Raw genomic sequence first — 11,914 nt, forward strand, 5'->3', positions numbered from 1 at the left:
ACACAGTTAGGGAACATTCTGGTTGGCGGGTCGCAGTGGAAAACACCTCAGTATGAATCGGCAGTGAAAGATAGGTGTTAGTCAGCACAGTGCTGACTAACAGTAATCTTTCACTGCTGATTCATACTGAGGTGTTTGCCACTGCTGACTAACACTTATCGTTCACCCTCCAACCAGACTGTTCCCTCACTGCGCACGTGTACTTTATAAAAGCCGCGTTTTTTGCCCGTACCATATCACTTTGACGAAGGCCAGACCCTGGCTGAAACGCTAGAATAAGGGAAGCTACTTCTTTTCCACCATGTGTCCATTCAATTACGTTTGTTACATGCATGCACAAACACACGCCTGGGTAGGCTGCCTACCACCCAGAGAGGTAGGGGAGCAGCCTGCCACAAAAATGGCTTCAGAAAAAGACAGACAAACACACAATGGCTAAATGCAGGGAACAGCCACTGTACATTCGAACCTACTAAAACACGGGTCATAAATAATATACGTATTTTCCGGTGTATAAGACGCGGCTTTTTTTGAAAAATCTTATTGATGCGTCCTATACAAGGGTGCGTCTTATACGCTAATTTTTCATTTTTTTTTGCGAGTTCAGAAATTACTCTGGTAAATTACGCTCTTGTAACACGGTTAATACTTCAATATGGGGACCGCCATGCACCACTTTTTTTAAGTGAACTTTATCATGGAACGGCGGGGATGATGACTTCCGGGATCACAAACACGTGACCGTTTCGGAGGCCTCAAGCAAAAGTAATATGAAATGCCAAATGATGGCGACAATCACGCTTCTCGCCATTGTCAGGACAAGCCAAGACAAGCCGGCATTCTTTTTTAGCCACCCTTTGCAACTTTCTTTGCTCCGTGTACGTAGTGAGAAGAGAATGTGTCAGCCACATTGCCTCCAGAAGTGGGCAAACTTTTTGATAGCACATTCGAAGATGAAGACTTGGAAGGTTTTAAGTAGAAATAAAATGTTATGGACATATGGGAGAGCTCTTTCGTTCTTTCTTTCTTTTTTCAAAAACGTGGGCGGGTATGGCGTGAGTGTTGCCTTTTTCGATCACTTAGCATTGCTTAAGAATTTCTCACAGGTACGGTGAATTTCATGATGGTCGCGCAAGCGTGTTTAATTAAACCTCACTATCCTAAATGGGTAAATTGGGGTGCGTCTTATACACGGGTGCGTCTTATATATCAACTTTTTCAATGGCAGCCTGCATATATGGCGTGCGAGTCTTATTATACAGGGGTGCGTGTTATACATCGGAAAATACGGTACTCTGCATCAGTTGCGCGTCATGTTGAATTGGCAACCAGCTCACTGCATTGCTTCATAGCAAAAGCAGCAATGCCAAACTGTTTACTACAAATGGCTTGTTAGCTCTGATCTTGACATTCAAGTTCTTCCTGCTGTCCAGGTGCTCAAGTGCGTCGGCCCAAGTGTGCTGCTGGCCTGGGCTGGCACGGCGGGTGCATTCTGCGCAGCTGCGCTCATCCCGGTGCCGGCACTGCGAGCGTTTGCACTTCAGGCTGCCGTGTTGCACACCTTTGGCACGGCCACCATGCTCCTCTTGTTTCCGGCTGCAGTCAGCGTGGACCTCAGGCGAAGCCGGCACAGCTGGCAACAGTGCTGCTCAGCGGAACACGGAGTGGTGGCGACTGCTGAAGGGTGAGTGCTGGCTGTTCATTTCGTACATTAGCTTTGCAAGAGACATAAGACATCCGTCTTCTTGAACGATTAATCAATGCAGCCAAAATAACTCTCTACCAAAGACAACTTGGCAAATCGGCACATTTGGCTGCATGTGATGAGCTCCTATGTATCTCTTAATTATTCATCTTTTACCTATGCAGGGACTCGCAAGGTCGAACTATTGCCAGGCCATCAACTGCAGTAGCCGTTGGTCCCTTAGAAACTTGGGTCGGCACAGGTTGGTATTCATGTGTTTTTAGCCTTCAATTTGTGGCGATTGATAATTGAGGGGGGGGATTTGAATGTTGCATCATGGTCGACCAACACGTGTCCTTACCTTTCATCTGGGATTTTTCTTTGCTACCTCTTAGAGAAGTGAATTGTTTGAGATTGAAAATTGAAAATTGGTTTTGAGGAAAGAAAGTGACACAGTAACTTTCTCGCATATCTTGGTGGACACTGGAAATGTGCCTTAAAGAAAGGGATAAAGGAGGGAGTGAAAGAAGAAAGGAAGGAAGAGGTGCTGTAATGGAGAATAATTTCCCCCACCTGGGAATGTTTAACATTCACTGACTTTACACAGCACATGGGTGCCTGTTTCGTCTCCATCGAAATGCTGCCCCTGCGGTCGGTCCGGTTCGAACCTGGGTACTCTGGCTCTGTAGACAACCGCCTTACCCACTGAGCCACTGTGGAGGGTTGTCAGTGACTGTGAAAGTGATTTCTTACAGATGCTGCCCGAGTTGCTGACGCGAAGCAGGCCCAGAGTTATCGCTGGTGGTCCCTGGACCACTTTGCCAGTGACTACTATGCGCCCTTCCTGCAGCAGACGCCTGTAAAGGTGGGTGCGCAGAAGCACGCTTGCTACATTTTGTACTGGCACAATTTTCAGGCAGTAATTCAGAATTGTCAGTGCAGTGTGGGGAAGTACCGTTGAGTCATAGTGGTGCCATCTGTTGGTAAATGCTTTAACAGAGGCCCGTCGTTTTGGCAGGAAAGGCGGCTGTGCATTTGTTCGTTCTTTACGATTTTCCTAGAGATTTATCCTTAACGAGGCTCGCGTTCTTGGTGATGCAAAACTGGAGAGGAAATCGGAGGCTTCATTTACAATTTTCTCAGGAGTGCCACCACTTTTTCATGAAGAAAAGACATTTGCAGTGTTCCTGAAAAGTACTCTGTGAAAAGTAATCTAGAGGAGCTTCTTATGTCATCGACATTTCCCCTTAATGTCCCTTTGATGGGCTGGGATTCTTTTTACACCCTACTATCAAATTGGCTATCGCATGTTGTGATGGGTGAATCGGCATTTTGTGGCACAAAACTCAAGCTGGGTGATGCAGAAATGATGCTATATGCTCCTTGCATTGTGCAGGTTCTGACGGTATTGGGCCTGATGGCACTGTTGGCGGCATCTGCATGGGGTGCCCTCCGTGCCGACGAAGGCCTGGACTTGGCCGAAGTGGTGCCAGGGGGGAGCCGTGAGCAGGCCTTCCTGAGGGCTCAGAGCCGGTACTTTGGCTTCTTCCACATCTTCGCCGTCACCCGGGGAAACTTCGAGTACCCCACCAAACAGCGGCTGCTGCTGGAGTTCCACGAAGCGTTCACCTCTGTCGAGCACATCATCAAGAATGATGATGGGGGCCTGCCAGACTTCTGGCTCACCCTGTTTCGAGACTGGTTGCTAGGTCAGTTCCTGTTTGGTCGATGCTTAATGATCAGCTGTAGAGCAAAACGGTCTGCTGTGAGCAGCTACAGTATGATTATTCCTGAAATAAAGTGGGGGGAGGAAATGTGGGGGCATGCATATTATGGAACCCAAGTGTTTTGCAGATTCTAGTTTGAGAGCCCCTGGAAAGTTTGCGATGGACACAGTCAGAGCTAGGGTTAGCTTTGTTAATATTATGGATTGACTGAAAAAGGCAAAACATTAAAAAAAGTACCTGGGAATTAACATAAGGTATTGTGAATGTTATTGAATATAATGGGCTTTTCATCTCATTTATTTACCTTCAAGGTCTCTTTCGGGGTATTACATTAGGGGTGGGGTAATCAAAAGTTTTGTTACATTTTGTCATGATTATATGTGAATTTCAGTGTTGCTGTTGAAGGATGATACTCGTTAATACTAAATCTAGAATAGTATTTGCAGTTTCTTTTACTACAAGCGCCAACTGTCTCCATTCTGTAGTTATGTATGAATTGAAGCAAAAACGTCTAGCTCATTTCCAGTGTTTAGTTTTGTCAGCTGCTGTGCTTCCTTTGCTGGATTCTTTTTAGGCAATATTTTCTGTTTCACCATTGTCAGAAAGGCAAAAATGAGGCAGTGAAAGTGTTAACAGTGTCGTTGTTCTGTCATAAACATGTAATGGTTCACAAAGTCAGGTAAACACTGGAATGTGCCAATGCTATCTGCTTGAGTGGTCTGATACATGCTGAGCTGCATTCATCAGATCCTCTCTGTCTTGCTCGACAGGCCTGCAGAAGGCATTCGACCGGGACTGGGAGCATGGCTGCATTACCCGCGAGCAGTGGTTCCCAAATGCCTCGGACGAAGGGGTTCTCGCCTACAAACTGCTTGTGCAGACAGGCCGGCCGGACAATCCCGTCGACAAAAAACTCGTGCCCAAGGGGCGCCTGGTCGACGATGAAGGGCTGGTCAACCCCAAGGGTTTCTACAACTACCTCTCGGCGTGGGCGTCCAATGACGCGCTCGCCTACGCTGCCTCGGAGGCCAACCTCCGACCCGAACCGCGCCAGTGGGTCCACTCAAGGCAAGACGTCGAACTGCGGGTCCCGAAGTCAGCACCGCTTGCCTATGCCCAGATGCCCTTCTACCTCCGTGGCCTGCGGAACAGTGCTGAAGTGTCACGTGCCCTCGAGAGCGTGTGGGCACTGTGCTCGCGGTTTGAGGCACGGGGCCTCCCCAACTTTCCCCGTGGGGCACCCTTCGCCTTCTGGGAGCAGCACCTGCGGCTTCGGCTCCATCTCCTGGCGTCCCTGGCTTTGGCTCTGGCCGCTGTGTTCCTGGTGCTTGCGCTGGCCCTCCTCAACCTCTGGGCAGCCTGCTTCCTTGTTCTGGTCCTGGCGAGCCTCGTGCTCGAACTGTTTGGCGCAATGGGCTTCCTTGGTGTGCGCCTCAGTGCGGTCCCCGCCGTACTCCTGGTCCTGGCTGTGGGTGTCGGTGTCCAGTTCTTGGTCCACGTCACGATCTCGTTCCTGACGGGTGTGGGCAACCGGAATCGCCGGGTGTCGCTGAGCCTGGAGTGGATGTTTGCGCCTGTGGTGCATGGCGCTGTGTCCACTCTGCTTGGTGTGCTTGTGTTGGCGTCGTCCGAGTTTGACTTCATTGTCCGGCATTTCTTCTACGTGCTCTCAGCCTTGGTGCTTCTGGGCCTTCTCAATGGCCTGCTCTTCCTGCCTGTGCTGCTCTCCCTGCTGGGACCACCAGGCGAGGCAAGTTTAGCTACCTTTTGAATTAATTTACTTTTGTAGCCATGCAAGTTAAGTGTTAAGTTACTTTTGGTGTGCTGAATAAGAGAGTTGCTGTGTTTCATTTATTAGTTGATTTAATACCAGCAACCGTGGCTAGGCTGGGCAAGAGAGGAATGTGTGGTCCAGCAAAAGTTGGATTGGTTTGGAACACCAAAAAAATGTCAGTTGATTTGGGTAATTAGGCCAAACGTGGATATGTGCGCTTGCATGACGTCAATTGTTGGTTCTAGCTACAAACTACTAGGTGGTACCAGGCTACCACCTAATTACCACCCCAACTTCTTCTGTTTAGCTACTGTGCAAGCATCATTCGAATCATGTTCTCCTCCTAACCACTGCAGCTCTTCAGACATACATCACTGCGGCTTCAGACATGCAGACACACAAACACACAATGCCCAAATGCAGGGAATGGCCACTATAAGTGCTAGCACACTAAAAGTGTTTGTCTGATATTGCATCATGCTGCCCAACACGCTAAAGGTGACTTAGCAAGGCAGCCTTATCTGTTTCAATTGTTTTGAGCTGTGCGCTGTAATCAATGGAAATGCGTGAACTGAGCCGAGGAGAAACCTAAATCAATGAGGTGTGAGGCCATTGAACATGCAGAAAGCACAACCTGTGTGAGAGCTGTTAGTCAGCAGGTTAATGACTAAAGAGTAGCGTCAAGCAATCGTACACATGGTGAAGGTTCTAAGCTTTTCTTGAGTTAGTGCACTTGCCATGAGATGTTGAATTTTATCTCTTAAGAGTGAACTTCTCGCCCTGTTTTCGAAGTAACACCACAACATCCTCTTCTTTCTCTGTCCAGCTGGTGCCTCAGGGTCGTGCCGATCGCATTGCAACTCCATCGCCGGAAGCGTCTCCACCGCCTCCACAACGGATGGCGAGGCCACCACGCACCCTCGGGCGCCCTGTCAGCGGTCCGCCACTGGGTGGCACTGGAGTGAGGCGGCACACATGGGCTGATTCGCTGAGTACCATCTCAGAAGAGCCACCATCGTACCACTCGTGTTCGTCCTCACACGAGATTGTTTTGCACCCGGAGGTAGTGGTCGAGACCACCACAGTGACGACCAGTAATGGAACCACAGAGACCACTACGAGGGTGAGAACTTTACACAACTTATCATATCACTGTTGTACTGCCTAATGACCTGACAGTGGCAGCTGCAGTAAAGTTGGTTTGGGACAGTCGCTGTAATACCGTATTTACTCGCATAATAGGCGCACTCGCATAATAGGCGCACCCCCAGTTCGGTCGCGAAAAATCAGATTTTTTTATTTCCGCGCATAATAGGCGCGCCCCGAACTTGGTACTGTGATCAGTACTGTATTTACAAGATTGTAAGCCGATGCCTCCCCACCCCCACAATCTTTATTTTAACAAAGTTTTTGCTGAACTTACTGCTAGTCCTCACTAGTGCTGCTGCCGTCGCATATGCTGCGGTCCCACAGCACGTACGACGACATCGCGTGGAACAGCGGCACACAGTTTTCAGGGATGCTCATTTTAAACGTCTGTTTGGAAAGCTTCATCAGCCGGAAACCTTCCCGACTTAAAACCCAGAAAACCGCGGCGATAGGAGTCGCATTTGAAAATTTAGGCACGCCGCAGTCACAACTGCCGCACTTCTCGTCCACATCGAGTTTCCGGCCTGCCGCACGCTTGCCGTGTTCGAGTTCTAACTTGAAGGCGTGTAGCTATTAAAGCGCTTGTCCGTCGTGCTAAGATAGCAACGCTCGGCGACAGCACAGGAAAGCCACAACTACGATGAACCGGCCGTTTGACAGCCATAAAAAAAAAACGAGCTGGTGATGCTCATGTCGATATCGATAGCGAAAGCACGCGGCTGCTCTTGGCGGACGAAAAAGTTGATGATGATGATAAGCTTGACCTTGGGCGCTATCTGTGGGCGGCACCTGGAAGCTCCTGTGCGCGTGTGGGGCCTCCGCGACCATGCGCGCGTTGATCACAGCCGGAGCCGATCGCTGAGGCCACGGCACGTGCATTTCGAAGGCTATTCCCGCGTGGATCGTGGAAAGTTTGGGTGCTGCCCTTACACGGATATTTTTTAAAAATTATTTCCTTCGGGAAAACAGGATGTGGGCCGTACACGGGTGCGTTTATGCGGTATGTTCAATTTTGCGAGTCGAAAATTTTTGCGGAAATTTTACCCCGCGTAATAGGCGCACCCCGAACTTTGAGCCGGATTTTCTGGAAAAAAAGTGCGCCTATTATGCGAGTAAATACGGTAGTCATTATGGCCATATCACTGCAACTTTTTGTTGCTGTAGTAATGATTGTAGTTTGCTTGTGAAAATGGCTGATTGCAGTAATACCCGTCTTTGTTTTTTTAGTTTTGTCTTTTCTAGCTTGTAAAACATCAGCTTTAACTGAAAGTAGCGTTCTTGTCAGAACGGAATAAGCTGTCTTTACAGGCCAACTTCGGTTTGTTCTCTGTCTGAATCACTTGCAGAACACGGTGGATGCCGGTGACCGGTCGTCATCGGCGCAGAGCAGCAGCAGTGGAACCAGCAGTCGCTCTTCAACACCAAGCGAAGGCGGCAGCACACCGACAGTGGTTCATTCGAGCAGCGATTGTAGCCTGCAGCCGGGGACTGGAGGAGCCACCACAAATGTCACCACCAAGGTCACTGCCAAGGTCAAGGTGGAACTGCATGCTCCCGTTCACGGTAAGGGAGGAAATCTTGGCATGCATTCTTGGATAGTATTTGCCTCACGTGAGTGATCAGGTGCAAGCATTGCTAAAGGGAAACAGGTTATTTCCATGCAACAAATTATTACCCATAGGTACAAGCGAGACAGGGAGAGAGCAGAAAAGGTGATGGGGCTGACACGAGTGAAGGATATCCTAACTGCGATCAAAAAGAAATAGCCATGGGCACGACATGTATTGTAGGCATTTTAATTTAATATCTTCTATGTTGACAAAAAGTTGACCAAACTGAAAACTCTTGTTCTGTGTGTTGTTCGGATTTTTTCACGGCACTTGAACTGGGATGGGCTGACCAAGACTGGTGTCAGGCTTTGCGGCAGTTTCTGATTTCTCATTCTTTTTTTTTCTTTTTGCAGCATCTGAACGCAGCCACAAACACCGGCGGCGGCGGGACAGCAGTTGCTCGCGCGACTGCAAGTTTTGAGGAAACATGCCTCCAGCTGCCGGAAATTGTTTTGCAGCCAACTATTTATTTTCTCCTTCTCGGGGGACTGCTGTACATAGGTGTGCCTGTGTGTGGGTGGCCTCGTGTATTGACTAACTACCTCAAGCAAACCATCGTCCTCCCCCACCGCCACCCCACACGGCTTCATACGGGTACAAGAGCCTTTCTCGGCAGGGGGCGCCACCATTCAGTTGGCGCTGGACTCATTAGAAGAGAATTTCGTGACTGCACTACTCGTCATGGGGAAGGAAGAAGCCCCCTGGCAAATGGGCCTGGCAAATGTACAGTGCTTCCAGATTGAGTGGCCATGTTGGCGATCGACTTCAAGCGGCACAAACGACGATGGGGGCCATTTGCTCAAGGAACTGTGTTTGGCTGCCTCCATGTTGTGCGACCTGCCTCGCGCTAAAAGGAAAAACATTCTTTTCCTGGAACAAGCCTGGGAGGGCCCCCAGAGGTTGAACAAGCATGTCTTGCCACCAATGCGATGGTTCTGCTCAGTGAAGTTTTTTTTTTTTATGCATCATGGACTGTGGACTGCATAAGCTATTTGACGAATGGCATCCTGCTGGTTTCGCGGAATGTGTGTGCGGAAAGCGTTTGTAGCGTTGTTGCCAGTGCACGTAACACATGGTATTTTGCCCATATGCCTTTATCTCTACCAAAGATGGCCTGCCTTTTTTTGCAATCACTCTCGGGGGCATTTTCTTTCTTTGGCAGCATCAATTGCTGCAAGAAGCCAGCCAGTAGAATACGAAGCTGACAAATCGGGTCTTTCTGGTTCCAAACTGGATGCTGCGGCAAAAGTTCCGTGCTTGGCCTTTTTCCCCCTTGCATGCAGGCTTGACATATGCGTGGCCGGTACAGTAACATCATGACTTCGGACGTGTTCATCACTATTGTGTTGTGCTTGCGGCCGCTTCTTGATAGTCTTTTGAGACTTTTTTTTTTTCCATTGAAGGCTTCAAACTGGCCCTGGAAAAACCTCGGACAGAGTGATGGTTTATAACCACACCAGTGGGTAGGTGAGAATATGACGTTGTAGTAAAAGTTATTTATTTTTCTGACCTTAGCCATGGCCTTGTTGTTTAGGCCCATGCTAGCATTGTTACTCTTTTGAAATTATGTGGGACCACTGACTTGTTTTTTCTAATTATTTTTTAATATACTGAAATGAGTAAAAGAATGAAATGAGAAGCCTTGTTTGTGTTTCTTTGCAAGATTTATTAGTACGACACCAGGAATATGTGCACTCTGTGTGGTAAGCCTTGCAGATGGATACTTTGCATGCAGTTCCTCCAGGTAGGCACCATGAGGCCAAAATGAAATGTGAACAGATAAATCATAACAGAAATGCATGTCATGGGCTCTTACTTGGGCCCTTGATTTGTACAATTTGTGTAACTTATTTGGGCATGATTTTAACTGAAAATATAAATTGATCCAATTGTCTGCACAGGTGCACATAAAAATGTGAAAGTGCAGCCTGTTCACATTTTATCCTGAGCTGATAGTATCGTGCATAAATAATGTGCCATTAAAAGCATATAGAATAGTTTTTTTATGGAGAACCCCACTGTTGGGCAAAAATGATTAATGCAATGAAAGCAATCCACTGACTGTAGGGGAGTCTTCCTGTACATAGTACAGCCGTCCATACACCTGTCTAGAGCAATCAAACGGCCCACTGGGGAATACACTTGCATCATTTACGAGCTTGAAACAAGAGCTTACCATGCATGCACATTCCCATTAATGTTTAGCTCCTCGTGTCTTCAAAAGCTATATCATGTTCGCCAGGCAGGATCAACTGTCATTAATGCACCACATAGCATGCTGTTCGAGTGCCTAAACATGTGTGTAGACAACTGTACAATAGGGAGGTGGCATTTTTGATGCTCGCAGGAAAAGCCATGCGTGTTGTCACACTAATTCAGGATTGGTTGGCAGAGGTGACGGCACACCACAGTCAGCCAATAACAGGGAGACGCCGCTCAGCAGTTGGTATGTGTGGAAAGTTTCAACTGCTCTATAGTTGACACGTCAAGTTATATGAAAGGGTTTGTGACTTGTCTGTGCTAGTAGAGAAGCGGCGAAGAAGCTCTTCTCAGTCGTGCCAGCAGAGGACACAGTGTGCAGCAAGCCACAATATCTCAATGCCAAAACTGGCCTTAGCAAACTGCCTTTTTACACGGCCGTTTCAAGTGTGCCCACTTCTCCCCCTCTGCCCTCTCCCAAGTTCCACTGGTTGGAAACAAACCACCATGCAGCCCGCAGGGGCATCTGCAACATGCAGATGTTGGTGAGTTGCGACACCACGGACCCAAGCACCCGCGCTTAGCCGTGCGTGGCTCAGCTGTGTCCGGGGAAAAGGGTATCCTGGTGGTTGAGCTGATGCCGAGTGTTTGGACCTGTAAGGCTTTTCGGCGGAGGCAATGCACCACTTTGGCCCTGGCTTCCTGTAGACCTTTGCATCAGGCAAGGGAGTTGTCGAAAAGCCTCCTCTCTGGACTGTCGGAAACCGGTTCCGCCGCCGCTTCCACCGTGCTAGCGAGAGGTGCTCACGACAGTCCAGTGAACAATATGGCAGCGCCCAGGGAGCCCTTACTGCAAAGGTCTGTAGACGGCACCTCCGGCCTGACCCTACCGTGGAAAATTGGCAGTCACCTTTTCATGTCCTTCCTCCTGTCTCCTATTCACTTGTTGGATTTCCTTTCTTCCTGGCGGTGACAGTTAACCTTGTGTGGTGGTCTACCCTGCATTTTGGCATATTGGATTACAGTTGGGGCGTTCGTAACTGGAACACTACAAAGCTCAAGGTTCACCTGGTAATCTGAGGAACATGCAAAACGGATGAGGATTTCCTGGGTAGACATGCTCTGACTTCAACTTAAGCCTGCAAAAAATATGTTTTTAAAACTGCTTGTGCATCTGGCTGAGGTATGCTCTTATATAGCAGCTTCAGCTTGGCAGTTATAGCACTTAATGCTATGAAGTGCCGAAACCGATCACTCAATTCTACAGTGATCTGTAAAGATAATTTCGATTGCAGTTTTCAAAAGAAACAAGCTGTGAACACGTTACTTGAATGCACAGACTGAGCCAACAGCTGTGCACGTTTATATATGAACGGCATCACATTCTTCCTTGCGTGCAGAATGGAGCAGCACTACCCTTTTACTGCAAGCAGCATGTCTCGTGCGGCCAAAAGTGTTGCACCGGTTTGTGTACTTCTGTGCATTGATGCAGAGGCCCGCAATTTGCATTTCAACTTAGCAGGCTTCACAGTCTTTGACAGCTAAACAAAACATGCGTTAAGGCGATGACTGAAAAAATTCGACACACCCACAAAGTGTGAATTGTAAAGACATAGCACCATCAAAACTTTACTTGATGGGACTTGTGAAGGTTTAAATTATTGCTTCGAGGGCTTGCATATGTCACCAAAATAGAGATGGTTATTTTTGGATTAGACAGCGTCTTATGTGTAGTCTTAAGAAATGATGCAACAGAAACGTAAATCGTCTC

General features: G+C 48.2%; 1 protein-coding gene across 1 annotated transcript in view; it reads left to right on the forward strand.

The window, feature by feature from the left end:
* The window catches only part of ptc (protein patched), a 29,691-nt gene extending 20,108 nt beyond the window's left edge, over positions 1 to 9,583 (forward strand). The window contains exons 8-15 of the mRNA XM_089542042.1: positions 1,434 to 1,684; positions 1,870 to 1,946; positions 2,440 to 2,549; positions 3,081 to 3,393; positions 4,182 to 5,161; positions 6,012 to 6,308; positions 7,681 to 7,897; positions 8,298 to 9,583. Of these exons, the coding sequence (XP_089398168.1) occupies positions 1,434 to 1,684; positions 1,870 to 1,946; positions 2,440 to 2,549; positions 3,081 to 3,393; positions 4,182 to 5,161; positions 6,012 to 6,308; positions 7,681 to 7,897; positions 8,298 to 8,365 (2,313 nt within the window). The 3' untranslated portion in view covers positions 8,366 to 9,583. The remainder of the gene's footprint in view (positions 1 to 1,433; positions 1,685 to 1,869; positions 1,947 to 2,439; positions 2,550 to 3,080; positions 3,394 to 4,181; positions 5,162 to 6,011; positions 6,309 to 7,680; positions 7,898 to 8,297) is intronic.
* The last annotated feature ends 2,331 nt before the right edge of the window (positions 9,584 to 11,914 follow it).

Source organism: Amblyomma mixtum, chromosome 1, assembly GCF_055824585.1.
Source record: "Amblyomma mixtum isolate Tamu chromosome 1, ASM5582458v1, whole genome shotgun sequence".
NCBI classification, from domain to species: domain Eukaryota; kingdom Metazoa; phylum Arthropoda; class Arachnida; order Ixodida; family Ixodidae; genus Amblyomma; species Amblyomma mixtum.